The sequence below is a fragment of the Cyprinodon tularosa genome, unplaced genomic scaffold, assembly GCF_016077235.1.
Source record: "Cyprinodon tularosa strain WSP-4 unplaced genomic scaffold, ASM1607723v1 ctg1122, whole genome shotgun sequence".
NCBI lineage: Eukaryota > Metazoa > Chordata > Actinopteri > Cyprinodontiformes > Cyprinodontidae > Cyprinodon > Cyprinodon tularosa.
The window spans coordinates 211,010-233,763 of NW_024037919.1; the positions used below are offsets into that span (position 1 = coordinate 211,010).

At 37.0% G+C, this 22,754-nt stretch overlaps 2 protein-coding genes across 2 annotated transcripts; one reads left to right on the forward strand and one right to left on the reverse strand.

The window, feature by feature from the left end:
- Positions 1 to 682: 682 nt before the first annotated feature.
- Positions 683 to 3,512, reverse strand: LOC119793656 (zinc finger protein 12-like). Its single transcript, XM_038300869.1, has 2 exons — positions 3,240 to 3,512; positions 683 to 1,647 (listed from the first exon to the last, which is right to left on the reverse strand). The coding sequence occupies exons 1-2, from the start codon at positions 3,397 to 3,399 to the stop codon at positions 812 to 814; spliced, it is 996 nt and encodes a 331-aa protein (XP_038156797.1). The 5' UTR covers positions 3,400 to 3,512; the 3' UTR covers positions 683 to 811.
- A 5,384-nt stretch (positions 3,513 to 8,896) lies between these two features.
- On the forward strand, positions 8,897 to 22,448 carry LOC119793680 (zinc finger protein 32-like). The gene is made up of 3 exons (XM_038300902.1): positions 8,897 to 9,039; positions 17,331 to 17,556; positions 21,354 to 22,448. The coding sequence occupies exons 2-3, from the start codon at positions 17,397 to 17,399 to the stop codon at positions 22,418 to 22,420; spliced, it is 1,227 nt and encodes a 408-aa protein (XP_038156830.1). The 5' UTR covers positions 8,897 to 9,039; positions 17,331 to 17,396; the 3' UTR covers positions 22,421 to 22,448.
- Positions 22,449 to 22,754: the final 306 nt, after the last annotated feature.

The following is a 22,754-nucleotide window of genomic DNA, read 5'->3' on the forward strand; positions in this document are numbered from 1 at the left end:
GCCCTCTCTCTGCATAGTCGTGTGTGAAAGACTGATGGCGATTTCTTAAGGACTTATTCGCCGTTTTACCGCCAGGCTGTTTGTTTACACTCACCCACCAGTTTTCTGTCGCACTGCCTACGTCAGTCAGTTGCGTTCATTGGTCAGAGCGTACATTAAGTGGTTTAAAAGACAACGGGTTGTTCTCATCAACAATCCACCGATGTCTCATTCATCGTGGCCAGACTACATAACACCTTTCCTCTCCAATTTAGTCGGGTTTACCGGGATAAAAAGCCACAGCTAACGGTGTGGAGGCTGCAGAGCACAAACCCACACAGCAGCAGGAAAGGAGCTTTGATTGGCTGTCAGCAGTTTGTTCTGTTCTAATAACCACTGAGAACAGATTCATATCTGCTGCTCTACAAACTCATCATCTGTCCTTCACATTCTGCTTCCTTTAAAACTGTTTTCACAATAATTTATATTTTACACATCTTAGGAATGACACAACTAATTAAATTATGTTTTAGTCTGTTTACTACTAAAATGACTATGTTGAAATGTGGAATAATTAGATTCCAGTTTTAATAAAAAAAAAATCATCAGCTGAATGATTCTGCTCTAAGAACTGAGAACAGCCTGAAGATGTTGCTGTTGTGCTACTTTCCCTCCCTGTAAAACAATAAGAAGTCTGCAAAAGTGATAAATAAACAACTTTATTAGTTACTGCAAATGTACATTACAAGTCTTCCAACGACTGAAAACAGATTAGGTCTATGCTCTTGGTTTCCTGGAGGGTTCTAGATGAACATTCCTGTGAAAAGTTAAATCACAGATTTAAAAGAAAGGCTTCCCGCTCAACTGTGTGAGTTTCCTGGTGTAGCTTAAGTTGAAAACGTCTAGTATAACTTTTTCCGCATATCTGACAGGAGAACGGCTTCTCCCCTGTATGAACCTTCTTATGATCATTTAAATGACTAAGTTGAGAGAAACGCTTCTGGCATATCTGACAAGAAAAAGGCCTCTCGCCTGTGTGGGTTCTCTGGTGAATATTTAAGTGATAACGTCTGCAGAAACTTTTCCCACATGTTGTACATAAGAATGGTCTGTCTCCAGTGTGGATTCTGTAATGCTGTTTCATGCTGTAAATATTCTTATAGGATCTCCCACAAACATCACATTGTAAAGAGTTTCTCTCTGGTCCGTTCTGAGACTGACCCTCTGATACAGCAGAGCTGCTTCCTGCCTGATGTGCGTTTTCAACTACAGCAGAGCTATGAAAGGAAAGCTGCTCCATTCTTGTTTGTCTTTCACTTGCATCATCCGCCTGTGGTGTAGAAGTCTCCTTCAGAACATCAGATTGCTTCTGGTATAGCATTACTGCCTCCTGCCTGCAGCTGAGCTCCTTTGGGAAATGTTCTGGTACAAACTGCTCAAATTTAACCACCAGAGAATCTACTGCCTCATTTTCTTCACCCACTGGTTGATCTGCTGGTTGATCCTCCTCTTCCTCTTTAATCCATGGAGTTCCTGGTTCCATCTGCTCCTCTTTAGTACACTGAGGTTCTGCTTCCTCCTGGTCCTGACTGGACCTCCTGTCCTGGTTACAAAGCTGTTGGACGGTAGAAGCTTCCTCTTCATGAGAGACGTGAGGCTTTTGAAGGTCTGTGGAGAAAAAGGAAGAGATCATTAATGGAAATGTCTCATCCAGCAGCCTGGTGTATCCTGGAGATCCTTGACTGTAGGCATCACATGGTTCATCTGAACATCTTACTGCTTAATTATTTATTCACTGGGTTAAATTTGGTCTTTGTTATGTCTAAATATTATAGAGTTTATCAATTGATATAGGTTTAGAAAACACTTCCGGTTCAGGTAAAACCAAGTGACTGTAGGATTTCATTCATCTTCAACTGAACAAAATAAGGATTTCTCTGATTTCCCATTTCAGGAGATGTGATGCTGCTCATTAACATTAAAGTAACATTAATAAACTACTATAATGTTTTTATACATTGTAAAAAAGTAAAGTTAAATAAATCACTGTTGTTTCTTTATTTATTTGATCTGTTATTTTTATTGATGTCTTTGCTAAGCGATTAAACTGTTAAATTATTTTTTCATTTAATAACCAGACAGCAAAAGGTTCCTTAAAGCAGATTTTTTGCAATTTTTAAACCAGGTAAAACTGAAACTTTTCCACTTGAGGAGGTCTTGATTGAGTATATTGACAAATAAAACATTTGTTTTTTATATTAATGCAAAATAATTTTATATTTATTTACAATGTTGATATAATTACTACTTTAAATGGGTCACTCTGTTGCCTAAAGACATGTTTTACAGTCTCTAAACTCCAGTTATGATTAATTGATTACTAATTAGTTGGAAATATCACAGTTGTCCAAAATATGATCAATTACCAGGACTTTCTTCCAGTTTCTTATGGAGAAAATGGAAATAAACTTTCTACCAGGGTTGAGTTTCACACATGCCTGCTGAGTTCTTTCTATACTGTTGCATTTTGAAAAAACTTTGTCAAGAAGAGCCGGCACCATTGCAGCCATGCAAAATTCTGCTGGCAACTGTTAGGACAGATCAGTAACAGCGCTAGGGCGTGGTTCATAATTCGGTTATTTAAAAAATATATAGTTTTGACTGGTCCAAATTAATTGAAACATCTTGATTATAATTCCAGATGTGTCACAAAAGCAGATGCCATCATTTGAGACATCTAATAATGCATTTTGGATCTTCAAAATGTGATTAAAGATATCTTGATTGTTATTTTCCCCTGGACATAATAACATTTCAGATATCTTAAAAACATCAGTAAGGGCAGAAAAAATGTAGTAAATAATGTTTCATGTGTTGTCTTCTCAGTCCAGAGGGCCCCATGCCCGTATTTGCCTAGGGCCCCAAATGTCCTAAATCCGCCCCTGCCCACAGCGTTCTATCCAGAGATAAAGCTGTAATGAAAGACATCAGTGGTCTCATTATTTTCAAATTAAGTCATAACATGTCTAAGCAATGACGTCCGATTCCAAATAAAGGACAAAATATGCGTGACTTTTTGGTTGGAATTCACCAACTAAACGATAAACTAACAAGACATTTCTCTAACTTCTAATGGGTTCAAATTGTTTTTTATCCAGGAAATGGGTCCAAACTGGAGTGACGTAATTTAGTAAAGTCTAAAGTTTAAGTTAGGAACTGATCAATCTGATTTATTAGAAGCTTTTTCTGTAGTCTCCTACCGAATGGTTGGGACGTTATTCCGGGTTTCCAGCAGGTTTCAATCAGTCTGATGTCTTCCTCGTAGCGGACGATGGTTTTTTCAACCTCTGTGAAGATTTCTTCAGCAGCAGCAGTTAGTCGCTCTCTGATAAACTCCCTCAGACGTTGAACTGAAGACATTTTTACTGTAAACTACTGAAATGTTCAGCTGGGAGAGGAAAACAAGAGAACCTACTAGCTGAGTCAACGTGAGCTGCTGTTGTTTACATCCGCTGGGTGTCAAACTGGTCTATTTACCGCCCCCCGCTGGACTGGAAGGGGACTCCAGTCTCTGAACCATTTTCTTCTTGTCTATTATTGCGGATCGCAAGAAACTGCATACCGCCGCCTACTGTACATGAGTGTGTAGCAACATTACTTTACATGAAATTCTATTTTTTCATTTTGTATTCTGTAGATAAATAAATAATGCTTTCCTTAATCTGTGAATATCCTTTATATTTCCTTTATTTCCTAATATTCCCTTAAGACTCCATTCTTTGCCTGTCCTTCCAATCATTCTTCTCAATTTCTCCCTTTCATGTTCATAAGTTTTACAGCTCATCAGTGTGTTCTACCTTTTCTTTTTCTTCACATTTACCATTATTTTTCCTCCCTATTAAATATACATTGTCATTTAAAAAGGTATGACCCACTTTATCTGATCGTTATTACTTCTTCCCTTCTGTTTCTCAAAAGTCAAAGTCAAGTCAAAAAGCCTTTATTGTCATTATATTCTGTGACAAATACAATGAGATTTGGGACTTCCATAACAGCAACCGTGAAATAAAAATAAAATAAAAATATATAAAAAATATATAGATATATTAAAAGGAAAGGAAATGTAAACAGTTACAAAAAATATATATAAATATATTAAAAGGAAATGTAAACAGTGAAAAGGAAATGTAAAACAGTACTGGCACAGATTGTGGGGGGGGGGGATAGTGCAAAACAGGTGTAAAGTGACCGACAGTGCAGGTCGGAGTTGAGGGGGGGCAATGGCTTGGGGAATAATGCAAACCAGGTGAAAAGTGTCCGTCAGTGCAGGTCGGAGTTGAGGGCGGCAATGGCTCGGGGGAAGAAACTGTTCTTGAGTCTGTTTGTCCTGATCCTCATTTGCCTGTAGCGCCTTCCAGAGGGCAACAGGTCAAACAGGGTGGAGCCAGGGTGGGAGCTATCCTTGGAGATGGCCCTGGCTCTGCTGAGGCACCGGGTGGAGTAAATGTCTGCCAGGGAGGGGAGAGGGCGACCGATAATCCTCTGCGCCGCCTTTATCACCCTCTGCAGCCTCTCCCTGTCGGCAGCGGTGGAGCTGCCGAACCATACTATGATGCAGTAGGTCAGCAAGCTCTCGATGGAGGAGCGGTAGAAGGCCAGCAGCAGATCAGAGTTGAGGTTATACCTTCTGAGGATTCTCAGGAAGTGTAACCTTTGCCGGGCCTTCTTGATGATGGTGGTGATGTTCTCTGACCAGGTGATGCGGTCAGAGATGTGGACGCCGAGGTATTTGACGCTGTGAACCCTCTCCACCTGCTCGCCGTTGATGAAGAGGGGAGCTGGCTCAGGGCTGTGCCTCCTGAAGTCTATGATGAGCTCGTTGGTTTTCTTGGTGTTCAGAGTCAGATTGTTCTCTGAGCACCAATCAGCCAGCTTCAGGACCTCCTCTCTGTAGGCGGCCTCGTCGCCCCTGGAGATGAGACCGACCACAGCGGTATCGTCGGCGTACTTGATGATCTGGTTGTGGTTGTGGATCGGTCTGCAATCGTGGGTGTAGAGGCAGAAGAGGAGGGGGCTCAGCACACAGCCCTGTGGGGAGCCGATGCTCAGCGTGCGGGTGGAGGAGAGGTGGGGGCCAACTCTCACAGCCTGGGGTCGGTCAGTCAGGAAGTTGTTAATCCAGGCACATGTGAGAGGGGGGAGTCCAAGGGAGCCCAGTTTGATGATGAGTCTGTCCGGGAGGATGGTGTTAAAGGCCGAGCTGTAATCCACAAAGAGCATCCGGACGTAGCTCTGCTGCTGCTCCAGGTGGTTCACAGCAGAGTGGAGAGCCACGGCAACGGCGTCCTCTGTGGATCGGTTGGCCCGGTATGCAAACTGTTGGGGATCCAGGTGTGGGGGGAGACAGTCCTTGATGTGCTGAAGAACCAGCTTCTCAAAGCACTTCATGATTCTCTCATTTATGATTCAATTTAGTGCTGATTTTTGGACCTTACATAATCCTCTGGCTTTCTTATCTTCGTTCCATCTCTTTAGCCATTTTTCTAGCTATTTACTCTTATTAAGTGATTTGTCTTCCCCTTTCCCAAAAGGAACTGTAATGGTTATTGTTCCCTCTAAAGCCTTTTTTTTTCTAATATAACTGCTTTTTTATTGTCTTTTACACCTTAATGTGCTGGAAACCGACATAACCATATATATATATATATATATATATATATATATATATATATATATATATATATATATATATATATATATGTATATACATATATATATATATATGTATATACATATATATATATATATATGTATATATATATATATATATATATATATATATATATATATATATATATATATGTATATACATATATATATATATATATGTATATACATATATATATATATATATGTATATATATATATATATATATATATATATATGTATATATATATATGTATACATATATATATGAACAATATATATATATATATATATATAATATATCCAAAGTATAATGATATCCAAAGTATAGCTTTACTAGTACAAATATCTTTACAGATATCTACCACTAAATTTGTACTAGGAACAATTTAGTTGACCTGTAATAATTCGGGGAAAAGGAGGACGCATTTTAAGGCTGCATTTTAAGCGTCCTCAGAATTTTTGCCAAATGGGACGGCCTCCGCAGAGCGGTGTGACGTCACCGGCCTCAAAATGCGTCCTCCCAAGTACGCAGCCTGCGAATTGAGACGCAGCCCCTGTCTACTTTTAAGGCTATCCTGAGCTATCTCTATAGTTATGCTGCTATAGGCTTAGACTGCTGGAGGACATAGGGACCCCCGTTTCATCATTCTGCTTCATTCTATCTCTATTCTCCCACTCTGAAGGATCTGTTAGTTAAATCTCTAACGTTCTGCTCTCTCTGCTTTTCTCATTGTAGCTTTGCCTCGTCTATTACTGTTTGGCTGTGACCCCATCCTGGAGAGAAATATCAGCTGTGCTGCTGCCATCAACACCTTTGTTTATAGATGCTGGAGATCCTTTTTCTCCTTTTTCTCTGACTGTGACTGGCTGGATGTGCTCTCTTCATCCTCTGACATGGGAGCTGGCTCGGAGCTCGTCTGTCTGGCTGTGTGTTTCCTGGACGGGGCCGCCTTTTACAGCTTCTTTTTGTGTCTCTGCTTCTGTCTCCTTGAACCCCAGTCGGCCTCAGCAGATGGCCGCTCACACTGAGTCTTGTTCTGCTGGAGGTTTCTTCCTGTTAAAAGGGAGTTTTTCCTCTCCACTGTCGCTACAAGCATTCTTAGTGTGGGGGGTTGCATTTGTGTCAATGAGTTGATTCAATCAACTGGTTTTCCTTAGATAGAAAACTTTGAATCAATCTGACTGGATGATCTGGTTGAACTGTAAAGTGCCTTGAGATGAAATGCGTTGTGAATTGGCGCTATATAAATAAACTGAATTGAATTGAAACAAAAGTGTTGATGAAAGCAGAGCAGGTGATATTTCTCTTTGTCCTTGATGTCACAGCCAAACAGGAGTAGACCAGATGAAGTTACTATGAGAAAAAGCAGAAAGAACATAATATTAGAGATTGAACAAACAAATTCAACTGACTCTTGACCTCAGTATTTTTTGGGCCCTGTGTACGGCCCTGAAGGCAGATATGATATACAATGGGGATGAAGCAGAAAGATTATAAGACATCCAGCAGTCTAAGCCTATAGCAGCATAACTATAGAGATAGCTCAGGATAACCTGAGCCACTCTAACTATAAACCTTTATCAAAAAGGAAAGTTTTATACCTTGCCTTAAAAGTAGGCAGGTTTCTGTACGAGGTGATGGCTATTGTGAATAGCAGGCCGCTAACAGTAGAAAACCTAAGTGATCCAAGTTTAGAGCCTCTTACACCAAATCATATTCTGATGATGAAGTCTGGTATTATTCTGCCCCCTCCTTGGGAATTTGTGAGCCAGGACTTGTACTTGTGAAAGAGGTCAGTTTTTAGTCAGTGAATTCTTGACAAGGTGGATGAAAGAATATCTTCTTAATCTTCAGCAAAGACAAATTTGGCAAAGAGACAAAAGAAATGCAAAAGTAAACGACATTGTTCTCCAAGGACCAAGTGGAAACTTGCAAGAGTAACAGATGTATATCCAAGCGCAGATGGAAGGATCAGGAAGGTGAAACTGTTGTTAGGTGATTCAACCTTGGATAAGAATGGACAAAGGACTGTCAAGCCAGTGTATCTTGATAGACCAGTTCGTAAAAGTGTGTTGTTACTGGAAGCACAGTAAATGTTAAAATGTAAACATTTGCAATGTTACATGTTTGAAGTTAAATCGCTAAAAGTTAGTGATTTGGTGGGAGTTTTACTGACATATTTTAGTTTACATGTTTTATTTTGCATTATGCAATTTCTTTGTTATTAAGATTCTTATATTGAAGGACTTATGTATAAAGTTGAATCTAGAATGTTCACTGGAAAACCAGAAGAAAAGATAAACTCAGTATAAAGGCATGACATTTGCAAGAAGTTGTACGAAGAAATTTAAGTTTAAGAAGTCCTTTATTTCTCATTTCTACCTCAAAAGGAAGGGTCAGCCAGCGAAGTATGTTTATATGTATTTATATTATTTTTTATGTCGTTTTGTACTCATGACACCATCTCACTTAATTAAAATACAATATTAACTATTAGTTAATGTTGTATTTTAGTTCGACTGTGGTTTTGGTGTCAGTGGCAAAGAAATTATAAGAAGATTTGCAATAAAACTGACTTCACACCAGCAGTAACAAACTCTTTATTGCCGTCAAGAAGAGGTGGAAGTGATACTATTGTTGGATTATATTCTAATCTAATAATCTGATAAAAAAGGAGAAATATGTAATTCATTAAATACTTTTTTCTGGAATGGAAAATAGTTTCAAACTCTAAATATTTGTATTTATTTATTTTCATACTTATACTTGCTCAATATAAAAACATGGTCTATAAAGTTAAGAATTAAAATAATAATATAAACATTTTTAAGTATCTAGTGTTATTAGTAGTAGTATTGGGGCACTGGCCCCTGTTGGTCCCCGTCTAAACGGTTACATTAGGGTTCACTAAGCACATCTATGTGCTAACCTTTCCTGTATGAATGAATGATTTAAAATAATCCTAACGTACTGTACAAAATATTCTGGGCAAATATCTTTTAATTACTGTTTATCAAATGTTGGTTGTATTTCAGTCCAGCGGGGGTAATGGGGAGAGAATGGAGTATTAAAGAATTTTTAGGGACAGATGAAGATATGGAGGAAATTAGGGTCATTAGTAAAACATTATTTTCATTTGTACATAACACAAAATTTAAAAAACAGAATACAGTAGGTGGAACCTTAAAGCTACACATTCTTGTGCAGTAGGCAGCTAGAAAAGGTTTGCAAACCGCCAATCAAATGAAAGAAGAAGAAAATGTCCAGCAGGGGGCGGTAAACAGAATTATCAGCAGCTCATTGTCTGAGTGTGACACAAAGCGGAAGTAAAACAAAAGGTTCGAACAGCGGCTCGCGCATAGATATCCATAATAAAATAAAGGCTAGATGTCTCGTCCGGAGGAACCCGGAAGATGGCGGAGCGAGCAGACGTGCTGTGAATAGCTCAGAGTAGCGAAACCTTGCAAGTCAATAGAACAAATGTATGTCAACGAAACCCTGACTTACTAGATGTAAGACTGGAGAGATCTTACTTATATATCACAGAAACGTGTAAGTAACTCTGAAAACCTCCCGGAAAACGTTATTGTAGAACATGGCTAACGTTAGCACCAAAGCTAACGCTAAGATGAAGGCGCTGCAGACACACGACTATTGTGGTCCGGAAAGGATGGAAACTAACAGTAGAGGAACCAAAAACACTTTAACATCTCCTGCCAAACCATCACAGAAAAAGACCAAAGTGGACGACGTGGTAGGTGCTGAAGCCCGTGTTGAAGAAAACTCTACCGCTGCCATCCTGTCTGCCATCGGCACGCTTCAGACCATGATGCAGGATTTCAGAGTGGAGTTGAAGCAGAACACACTGACTATAACCAACATTGCCAAAGCGGTGGAGTTTAACTCTGCCGAAATCAAACAATGTAAAGAACAGTGTCAAAAACTGGGCGTGGAGGTGAAACAACTCAAAGAGGAAAACGCAGAATTTGGAAGAAAAGCAGCAGAAATGGAAAAAAGAGCTGCAGAGATGGAGCGCTATAAAAAAAAATGGAACCTGCGGGTTATTGGATTACCGGAAGGAAAAGATGAAAACACGAGACAAGTCATTTCTGATATCATCGGAAAGATAGCACCACACTGGAGGGAGAAGATAGATTTCATCCTAGATTCTGTGTACCGACTGGGACCAAACAACACCAACCGCCCTCGTCAGATCATCCTGCAGTTCACAGGACGCCACTTCAGGGATGAACTCTGGAGGATCACCAAACTTCACCCCGTCTGCAAGGAGCTGAACATCCGCCTGGCAGAGGATCTCACCAGGGAGGACAGGGAGGCACGGAGGGCTGTGTGGCCCAAAGTGGAACAAGCAAGGAAAGCGGGACTAAAGACGGTGTTCCGAGGCCCCCATGCCTTCATTAATGGTCAAAGAGTCTCACCATAGACACAACCGTTCAGGGTTTTTAACCCCAAAATAAGTAAGTTTGAATGAAAAAGTATTTTCAGGGTTTTGCTACTGTCATATCTCCCTAAAAAGGAACCGTTACTGTTCTAAGCTCAGGAATCTAGTGTTGTTGATTGTTAATTTGTTTTTGCTCTATGTTCAGTTTAAAGAGCAATATTCTTTTAATTTCTGTTAATGCAAGGGGTTTAAGAAACATAACAAAGAGAAAAAGTTTTTTTTTATTTTGTAAAGGGAAGAAGTCAAATATAATTTTTTTGCAGGAAACTCATTCTAAGAATGATGATATTGTGTTTTGGGCCAAACAGTGGGGAGATGATGCTTACTTTAGCCATGGTACTCCAAGATCAGCAGGTGTCGCCATCCTCCTAAATAACTTTAAAGGTCAGATAATGTCCCATATAGCAGATGAGTATGGTCACTGGATCATTCTTATTATTAACATTGATGGTCTAAAATTCATATTAGTCAACATTTATGGATACAACGTCCGCAGAGAAAACCAAAACCTACTGGATGAAATTGGCTTACATTTGGACAATCTCAAATTAACATTCTCAACTGATAATGTCATAATTGGTGGTGATCTAAACCTAGTTCATGATGATTTTTTAGATAAATATCCTAGTAGATACTCTGCAAGTCACCCAAACATCACATTCACAAACTTTTACGAAAAACATAATTTGGTTGACATTTGGAGACATTTAAATCCAGGATTAACTAAATACTCCTGGTTTAGCGCGAACCATAAATTTAAATCCAGAATTGACCACTGGCTGATTGCTAATCATTTACTATTATATAATATTAGCTCTGATATCTCTGCTGCACCTCTAACAGATCATTGTATGATCTTACTGCAGATCAAACCTAATGATAACACTGTCCACTCACACACATATTGGAAGTTTAACTCCACTTTGCTTAAAAACAATGACTACTGCCAGAAAATCAAATCATTAATTAAAGAAATATCCAAATTGGAGGAACTAATAAATGCTACCAAAAAATGGGAATTTTTAAAATATAAAATACGCTTATTTACCATTTCATTCAGCAAAATTGTTAAAAAAGACAGGGAAAAACAAGAAGTAGACATTATTAATCAGTTAAATATTTATTGCAACAGGCCTAACCCAACTGAAGACGATAGACAGAAGATTCTAAACCTCCAACCTAAACTAGATGAAATTTACAACCGTAAGGCCCAAGGGGCCTTCATCAGATCCAGAGCTAAGTGGATAGAGGAGGGAGAAAAAAATTCTGCATATTTCTGTGGTCTTGAGAAAAGGAGACAGGAAAAAAATAGCATCAGATCCTTAATGGTTAATGATAATGAAGTCACGGATGAAAAATTGATCTCTACTGAAATCTTTAAATTTTATAGCCAGCTCTATAGCTCTAAGTTCTCTCACATGGACTGTGAACTTTTTTTTCTTGAAATAATCAAACATATTCCCCAAGTGGAGGACAGCCTCAAACAAACATGTGATAATCCAATAACAATTAGAGAACTTGATGCAGTGATTGGTCGTCTCTCTCTTAACAAAGCCCCAGGATCTGATGGTCTCACAGGAGACTTTTACAGACACTTTTGGACAGATTTAAGAGACCTACTGTTACAAGTTTTTACTGAAATATTTGAAACCTGTGCGCTTCCACCAACAATGAGACATGGGGTTATCGTCTCAATTCCAAAACCTGGGAAAGATCCCAGAATCATAGATAACAGAAGACCCATTACACTTAGAAATTCAGACTACAAACTTCTAACTTACATCTTCAAGTCTCGTCTCCAAACAGGTATTTCAGATCTAATTGCAGATACACAGTCAGGATTCTTAAAGGGAAGATCAATCCATAATAATATTAGATTGGTAATGGACATCATTGAATATAGAAACCAAATAGAAGATGATGGCTTCCTTCTCTTCCTAGACTTCTACAAAGCGTTTGACTCTGTGGAGCATCCATTTATTCTTTCGACTCTCAAACACTTTGGTTTTGGAGTCAAGTTTATAAAATTTATCGCTGGATTGTATCGTGATATTAATAGTTGTGTCCTACTGCCCAGTGGCACCACCCCAAGCTTCAAGGTTAATGTGGGGATTCCTCAGGGCTGCCCCATCTCACCATACCTGTTCATCTTAGCCACAGAAATGCTAGCTATCTATATTAAGAACTGTAATGATATCGAAAAACTTAATGTACTTGGCACAAACATAATAATTAGCCAACTAGCAGATGACACAACTATATTCCTGAAAGATAGACACCAAATTTCAAAAACTATTGATAAAATTGAAAAATTCTCCAAAGCCTCAGGCCTAACATTAAACATTAAAAAGTGTGAATTACTGGCTATACATGAAACCCCACTGAAAGACATCTGTAATATCCCTGTCAAATCTGAAATTAAATATCTGGGTATCCATTTATCCAAAGACCAAAAACAGAGCCAACTTCTGAATGTAGAAAATAAAATAAAAGAAGGCAAGTCTCGACTAAACTTATGGTTGCAGAGGGACTTATCAATACTAGGACGGATCTACCTAACTAAGATGGAATGCTTATCTAGATGTATCTACCCGGCTTATTCCAATGCCATTCCAAAAAGATTAATTAAATCTATCAACCAAATCAACCTAAATTTCATTTGGAGAAATAGACCACATTATATGAAGAAAAGCAGTATGGTTAAAGACGCAAAAGATGGGGGTCTCAAAGTTATTGATTTTGACTGTCTAAATGGGACCATAAAAATAAATTGGTTAAAATCTTGGATCAAACACAGCAACTCCTTTTGGTTTTGTATTCCAAGGTCCTTGTTCAAGAAAATTGGAGGATTGGATTTTCTTCTTAGAGCAGACTTTAATGTTGACAAATTGCCAATAACACTATCAGAGTTTCACAAACAAATCCTCTTGTACTGGAAAATGTTATATGTGCATAACTTCTCACCCCACACAACTGTTCTCTGGAACAACAGATATATTCTGCACCGCAGCAAATCTTTGTTCTTTGAAGACTGGTATGGGAGAAATATATGGTCCATAGTAGATTTAATGGATGCCAACGGAGCCTTTTATAATTATAAACAATTTTGCATTAAACATCATTTCAAACCTTTAGAGTCAGACTTTAACAAATTACATAGAGCACTACCCCAGGAATTTGTTTTTTTAATCAAAAATACTTTGGCATATCATCCAATTCACCCACAATTAGCTACTCTGTCAATTCAAGGGATTAACATTATGGATAGGAAATGCACTAACCATTTTATCAGAAACTGTTTTAATGAATACCTTTACCCTGAAAGACAAAATAAAAATAACATCCTACAAAAATTTGATAAAAGCTCAATAACTAAACTAAGAATAATGTATCTAGCACTTCCTATACCCCCAAAGGTGAAAGAAACACACTTCAAAATAATGAACAACATTTACCCCTCTAAAGAATTATTGAGACTTCGCTTTGGTATAGATGATAACACATGTACGTTCTGTGAAAATGACATTGAAACTACGGACCATGTTTTCTTCTCATGTTCAGTGGTGCAAACATTTTGGAGTGATTTGCATAGGTGGATTAAACAACAACAATTTTCATTCCCAACCGTTATTTCCAGGGACGATATCACTTTTGGTCTAATATTGCAAAGTAAAACTGATGAGCTCTGTATTAATACGATTGTATGTCTAGCTAAATTTTTCATTCATAAATGTAGAATTGTCAAATCATCTCCCGAACTTGTTGTTTTTTTAAACGAGTTTAAGCTATATATAAAATCATTAAAGTTTCTGAAAAGTTCTAAAGCACAAAAAATATATGATACCCTAAAACGCTTCCCTACAGAAGTAAACAGCTAAAACAAAGACTGAATTCTCCCCTCATGTTATACTTTCTTATTTTCCTTTACCTATATTATTGTTTATATTTTAAAATTATCCTTATAAATTTCTATTTTATTTATTTATTTGATTTTATGTCTTTGATGTTTATGTTAACAGCCCTCTATAGCAAGTCTATGTTATAGATATATTTCAATCTGTGTGAAGAGTTGTTCCCCCTGGCTATATTTTCTATGTAACCTAACTTGAAGAAACGAAATCTATGCAGCCATGTTTGTCTGTAAATTTTGAAGTTTTCAATAAAAAATAAAAAAATAAATAAAAAAAAAAAATAAAAAAGATGTCTCGTCCGCGCTGCTGGCCAATGGGGGTCGACGTCCGCACGTGGCGGCCATCTTGCCACAGGCAGCTCGCTCATTCGTAACATTGTGTTTTAAAGGCACATGTACTTAAATAACCATAACTTCCTGAATTGTCTAATTGTTTGGTTTGTTAAACAAAAGTCAGACACGTAGTTATGATACTGCACACTTATGAATAATTATAACCATGGTATTTCATATGAAAAGAACATTGAATAGAACATACAGGTGCAATAAATATACACATGCACAAGGTATTTATGTTAAATCAATATATGCTAATAAAACTCAGTGTACTGAATGGCAACATGATATATAGTAGTGCTGTCAATCGATTAAATTTTTTAATCGCGATTAATCGCATCAATGCCTGAGTTAACTCGCGATTAATCGCATTTTAATCGCACATTTTTTTCCTGATTGAAAATCATTTAAATACTCTCGATGACATACAAAAAATACATACAGGCTAGGTTTGTGCCAATGTTCTTTTTTTAAAATGAAAACAGGTCACAGATACTGATTTATACCATAGAAACATATGGCAGGAAGATGGGGAGGCATGTAGCAAAAAATAACAAATATGTAGCCAAAAAAAAAGGCCCTGAAAACAGGCTGATGTAAAAGACAGTCTTTACAGTTAATACAGTCTTTTGAACAAAGACAAGCATTTTACCCTACTGCTATAAAATTTAGTGGAGTTAACATTAGATTTGAATTAACCAAGGTAATAATGAACAATTTTCAATCAATACATCAAAATCAATAGACCGACATCACTAGATGAAGGTAGTCTATGCTCTAGAAAGTTACTTTTCAGCCTCTTAACAAAAATGAGAACACACACACACCCACTCACCCACACACAGACACACCCACCCACACACACACGATACCGACCTGTGGCGTACACAGACGGCAAGAGTGCTGCTACGAGATTCCATTTCACCTCAGTAATCAGTTTTCTCAGCGTATTTCAGGTTGCTACTAGTTACCAGACACTCAACTTGTTTGTTGGTGGTGGGGCTTAAAGAAAAGGCACTAGCGTCACCCAGTGTATGAGCGTCTTTTTTCCTTGAGGAGCTCCGCTCTCAAAGCCTATGAGAAATGCATACACTGGGGGAAAATAGCCCCGCCTTCCCGCAGGCTGCAGCGCGATGTACTTGGAAAATTGTACCATAAAACCACATAGTTAATCTCACGTTAAAAAAATTATCGCCGTTAAAATGGCCTCGCGTTAACGCGTTAATAACGCGATAATTTTGACAGCACTAATATATAGATATATCTATAGATATCTATATAGATATAGATACCTATATATATAAATATGTGTATATATATATATATATATAAGTATATATATAAATAAAATTATGTATATATATATAAATATAATATATATATATAAATATAATATATATAAATATATATATATATATATAAAAATAAACACTTTTATTTGGGTGTGATTAATTATTTCACAGTCCTAATTTATTTATATTTACATACATACTTTTATAATATGAATATTATTGTTATAATAAAATATGGAATACTGACAGAAAAGATTTATTGTGTGGCAACCTCTTGGTGTAGCAGCATAATCCAGGTTTCAAATTAAAGGTAACACTTTGAAGTTTCATGTAGACTATTCGGATTATATATCAGGGGTAATTACACAAAAGTTCCTATTTTTAAACCATTATAAAATTGACATTTATTTGCTATTAAAATTGGTACAATGGTCCCCTTCACAACTATATACAGATGTAGCATGTTAAAATCCCCACCTACACTACTGTGATGGTATACACATGGAAGACAGAGATTTAAAAAATGACCCAAAAAACATAGCTTGGCTAATGCCCTTTGAAAAGGAAGGTTTTATTGAGCTTCTGTGTAATGTACAAGAGAGCGTTGTCCACAAGGCCATCAAAGCGGACAGGAAGGTAGCTGTGGTCATGTACTAGCGCAGGAATGTCAGCAAATGGGGATGGAAGATCTTCTCCTCCTGCTTACACATTATATAACCTGCAGAAACAAAAACAAAAGTGACCAACAACAATTCAAAGTGTATAAGATTGGTATATCAATATGTGATTAAATTTCAATGATACACATGTCCTTTGAAGATGAGCTGGAAAGTTTAAAATGTTTGGCACAACACCATCTTTAAGTTGTCCAAATGAAACTAATACAAACTTATAAAAGCTTTGAGTCAACAACAATCTTGTAATACTATTATGTCATAGCAAAAGTCTGGCATCTTCCTTTTAATAAACCCAGCAAATTCCTGTAACATAATGTAAGATGTGTTGACAGACCAAATCGATTGGAAATCATGTTCAATTCTGCCTCTTCCACTGATGTAAAGTTGCTGGTTAACGTTAGCAGCTAGCTAAACTGTAGCATTAGCTGCTAACTTACTAACGTTAGGTCTCACTTTGCAGCTTCTTGTTATTAGCGAGCTAACGTTAGGCTAATAATGAAAATACAACAACACTCAGATTATTGTTATTAGCCAACTAATAACTACAACCACATCCACAAAGATTGTAATTTACACCAAAGATTAATTGTCATACAATCGTTATTGGTGTCAGTAAAACCTATATAATTGACTAATAGTCTCAGCCTTGATAACTTGCGCAAGTAGCCGTGATGCACAACTATGCTGCATGATTAAGTCATTTTTCGACACGAAAATCTGCAATTTCGACATGTTCAAGCATCTAGAATTATAGCCACGTTCATAATGTTTGTAAGAAACCAAACTGTTTGTAAATCTGTCAAGAATTCAGTGAGATAAGAGTATTTGTGTTCGTGCTGATCACTCACCTTACATTAGGTACCACAGAGCACAACAGAAAGCCTGCCTGAGGTAAGATGGCCGCCGGTGATGCCGTTTGAGACTCCGCCGTAAGACATCTAGCCTTTATTATGGATATCTATGGGCTCGCGGGGACTCAGCCAGGAGGCAGCTTCACTGTGGTTTATCGCAAATTGATATTTCAGTAAAATGTCTTCAGTTCAGCGTCTGAGGGAGTTTATCAGAGAGCGACTAACTGCTGCTGCTGAAGAAATCTTCACAGAGGTTGAAAAAACCATCGTCCGCTATGAGGAAGACATCAGACTGATGGAAACCTGCAGGAACCCGCAGATAAAACTCCACAGAATCGGTAAGAAGCTACAGAAAGTGTCTGATAGATGATTAGAGCTCAGCTTTACTGACAGATATTAGTCTGCGTTCGTTCTGGTAACCTTTAGGAATCTACTGGTTTCTATTTTAAAGGTAAGTGGACCTAAACGTATTTTTAATACGTAATACATAATTTGTCTACATTTTACTAAAAGCTATATTACCAAACTATTCAGATTCCGGTTGTGGGATTCGCGCTCAGGTTCAGCCAGCCTTTACTATATATTTTACGTCACACTAACACTGTGAATTACGGTATTACGACAAAACCAGTGAAACGTCATAAACTGTGACGTATTGTCCTAACCCACGAGACGGTAACCTTAAATGTTCAAAGAGCCACGATGGACTAAAAACAGAAACAAACAAATAACAGATCTGTCTGGAGCAGCAAAAAATTACAAGGCTTATATAAGCCTCCAAAAAGCTCTAAGTTTATATTAGCTCACTATCACAATGGATAAATAATAAGCACTTATGATTAAACGTTTATTTTATAAAGGTCGATTTTTTTTATTATTATTATTCAATTTAAAGAGTTGCTTTAATCAAATAATATATTTATTAATAACATCTTCACATTAATGAAAAAAACATTTCAATCAAAGTATTTGAATGCAAAAATATAGTTGAGAATAAACAAAAAAATAAATTTGAACGCTGCTTTTTTATTGGAAATGTTTTCTTTGATAGAAGTCAAGTTTTGTTTGTTTTAAGCAACTTTTTTTAAATTCAAATAACATTGTTTTTTGATCGGATCATATAATAATTTGTGTTTTTATCCTTCATTCATATAAGAAGTTGCTTCAAATAAACTAAAACAAAATCAATAAAAAGAGACATTTCAGTTAAAAGAAACGTTTTTCCAATCATAGAAAATAGTTTTGGAAAGCAAATAAAATATATGAGACTTTAATAATTGCATTTAAACACTTTTTTTGTAACTGAAAATGTACACTGTGACATGAGGAACATCCAGTTTACCCCATAAAACAGTAGCAAAAGTAAAGAAACACTTTTTTAGATTTTGTAAAGCTGTAACTACCAAATAATTTAAAAGTTAACTATTCCTGACTATCTTTTTATGATCTCAGCATCACATTCTGTTATTTGATACACAGTATCCTTATATAGTAATATCCATTACTGTAAAAATGTCCATAGCTGTATATTGGGTATTTATTCTCCAGGTGCACAGTTTTTATATTTATATATAACACTTTATAGTGCAGTGTTTTATTGTTTATCTTTTAACTCTGCACTATTATGTTATTCTTATTAGGGCTGCAACAATGAATCGATAAAATCGATAAAAATCGACTTTTAAAAGCGTTGGCAACATATTTCATCATCGATTTCGTCATCCGCCGCCGCCGTTATCACTGCCACTTGATTGAAATGGGGAAGAAAAAAAATTACGGCAGAGTGAGCCAGCGCTGCATGTGCGCAGTGTTGCCAACTCAGCGACTTTGTCGCTATATTTAGCGACTTTTCAGACCCCTCCAGCGACTATTTAAAAAAAAAAAAGCGACTAGTGACAAATCTGGCGACTTTTTACGATGTCACTGGCAGCTTTTGGAGACTCTTACGTGAAAGCATGTATTGTTCCTACTCTGCCGTGGGGCGCCTCCCCCATCCCAACCCCGTCCTCCCGCAGGAGTCCCTCTCAGCGCTGCAGTCAGAGCAGCAGGATGTTTCAGCGTCCAGACTGCAAATGAAGCGCGCATGCGCCGGGATTGACGGCGCAAATTGATCACAATAATTAAAATAGCCTTTATAAATAAATTAACTTGCAAATTATGAGGGCAAGGCTTTTGAAGTTTAAATCTTCTGGCAAAAATAAAGTAAAGAAGATCCTGCAATTTATAGAAGTAAAGCAGAATAAAATCCAGCAAGATCAGTAATATGTCAATGAATTATATGCCACATTCCCATGTAAATATCTGTCTTTGGAGGATGTGTTTTTTAGCACCCCTAGTTCTCTCATTTTTATTCCAAATACAATTTATAATTTGAATCACAGGGCTATTTTTATCTCTATGGTTAAGTATTTTCTCAAGCAGCAACTGTAATTGATATACTTTCCTGTCTTAAAAGGCAGAACTCTTCTAGTCTAAAAAAAACTCATTTATTGAAATGGGGGGCCTGTTGTTTGAGCCCCTTAAGGGCTTTTAAAAACAAAAATGTCTTTTTTTGCGCCTAATGAAACAAAGTAGCCTATATTTTGTGGATGTACAGCTACATTTCTCATGTAAGTTTTCCGAGTTTTAACACAAACATTTATTTTTCATATTGCACCAGGACAGTTAATGAGCAACCTGTACTTGTGTGCTTGTTTGTTCTGTCTAAAATGTTTATTTTGGAATAAAGAGGTTAATATAAAAAATATTTTTTGTCCGATTCATCGATTAATCGAAAAAATAATCGGCCGATTCATCGATTTTTAAAATAATCGTTAGTTGCAGCCCTAATTCTTATACATTTTTTGTTGTAAGGTCTGTATTTGTGTGTCCTTTTATTCTATAATCTTTTTGCTACATTAAACAACAAAATTTCCTCATTGTGGGACAACAAAGAGATTTTCTATTCTATTTTATTTATTAATTAATCTACACTGATCCATAGTGATGGGTCCAACAACACTGATCCGTCGGTGCATGCCTTGAGCCCCTAGAGCAAAACGTGTGTGTTGTTTTCAGAAAGTCATGTGACCGATACAGGAGTTGTTTCTTACTTACTGTCTCACTAAACTGTGTTTAAAAATGTATCTGTCAACATGATGCATCTGCTTAAAAAAAAGTCTAATCTTTTGCGGTTTATCATTAAAATTATGAAGAGTTTTGTAGCAGCTTAAAAGGAATTGGAACATTTCAGCCGTTGAATTTTTTATTTTAATTTTCTCATTAAAATAAAAGATTTATCTAATTAATTTAAGATTTTCTCATCTTATAATTTTCCTCTGTTATCACTCAACTTGAATTAAAGTTAATTTCAATTTGACTCTCAGTTTATTTAGTGCTTTTACTGTACTTATTGTTTAAAAAATATTATTTAAAATCCTAGTCTACAATCACCCTCATTCACATTCCCCCTAAATTTTGACATTATATGTTTACATTATTTATTGGCTGCATTTGAAAATATCAAAGATGTTTTCAATTTAAACATAGATAAGTAGTAATACAATATAACCTACAATAACTTAAATTATATCATTGTACTCGGTGATCAGATCAATTCAGTTTGGTCTGACCAATAAACTGCCTGTAGTGTCTTTAAATGTCCAGCAGGGGTCAGTATTCTGTGAGACATTATCAACTCAGCATCAATAGTTTGGCAATGAGTGAAAACGCTTAAAGATGCCTCATTAACCCATCACCCTAATCATATAAGAAATTATGTAAAAGAATGTAGCACATAACACCAAAGCATGTTGTTGCCATGTTTTTAACTTGATAGAACAAAAGAAGAAAACGCAAGAGAAGCATTGTGTTGGTAGTTAGTCTAAAAAGGATGCAGATGCATGAAAGGCGGTGAAATATTCCCGCTTCTTTATGCAGTTTGATAAATCAATCATCCTGATTAACTAACAGACTGCAATTCTCTAAAAAGATTAACATTTTTGAGTAGGTCTGTTAGCTGCCAGCTTTTAAAAGTAGGTTGCTGAGACCATAGAGCAGTGTTTGTTGGACATTGATGCGCTTACTGTTCAGGAACAACCATGCTGAAGCTGGAGACACTCAGTTGTACGTATGATCTCTGTCTTTGTCCCCACAGACTTCCAGAAGCCAAATGTCTCCAATAAGGAGGAAGCCGCTGCCATTGATGGTTTCTGTAACTACATGAGGAGATCCAGTCATGACCAGGAGGAACTAGAACCTGTATGGACTAAAGAAGAACAGGTGGAACAAGGTCCTCTATGGGTTAAAGTCGAGGGGAAGGATCCAGAACCTCTTTCGATAAAAGAGGAAGAAGAGACACAAGAGTCTTCTCAGATTGCAGAAGAAATTGTAGAGCTTGAGGCATCATGGGATTATGAGGAACAAAGGGAACCAGATCCACCAATGATGAAAGAACATGAGGAACCAAAATCTCTTATGATGGACAGGGAAAATGAGGAACCAGATCCTTCAGTGCAGTCAGCTTTTTCAATGGAGAGTTCTGCTCGTCAGGAAGTGTATTTGAGAGAAAAGGAACAAGGAACTGAGAAGCTTTCATTTAATATGTCTCCTTTAGTTCAGACTAAAGATCAGAAGGAAAGCAGATACACTGTGTCCGAGAGTCAGTCTGAATCCGACACAGAGAAAAAGTCTTTTCAATGTCACATCTGTGGGAAATTCAGTAAGACTAAATATGCCTTGAAAATACATTACAGAACTCACACAGGTGAAAAACCATTTTGCTGTGAAACTTGTGGGAAGCGATTATCTTCGAGAAGTTCTTTAAATGTTCACAACAGAATCCACACAGGTGAGAAAACTTTTATTTGTGAAATCTGTGGGAAAAGGTTTGCTAGACGTAATGAACTGAAGATACATCAGAGAAATCACACTGGTGAGAGACCTTTTATGTGTCAAATCTGCGGAAGAAATTTCTCTCAAATTTGTTATCTCAATCTTCACAAACTAAAACATTCAGGTGAGAGACCGTTTTCTTGTCAACAATGTGGGAGAAGTTTCTTTACACGCAATGAATTGAAAGTACACCAGAGAACTCACACAGGTGAGAAACCTTATTCATGTGAAATATGTGGTAAAAGCTTTATTGAACTTGGCAGACTGAATGTTCACAAGAAACAAACACATAAAATCAGGGTGTCTGCAGGGTTTAAAAAGGTAGTTTAAGGAAATTGTCAAAATTTCTGTCTATAAATTTATGTCTTAAATTACCTCTAGTTGTATGTTCCCCATTGTGCTGAATGCCTTTAAGCTAAATATACATTATTTAAGCTAGGCTCACAGTCTAGACTTGGTCCATTCAATCATGAAGGTAGCCAGGCCAGCCAGACTGAATAAAAGGGTGTAATTCAGTCTAGTAAACTACCGTTGACTCTGGATAAATTTGGCTGGACCAATCACAACGCGTGAGATAAGACTTTACGATGCGTCACTTTCTTCCAGCATGTCAGCGCGATGGGGACCGCAATGATGCCATTTCTGAGATCCTTAGTGAGATCGA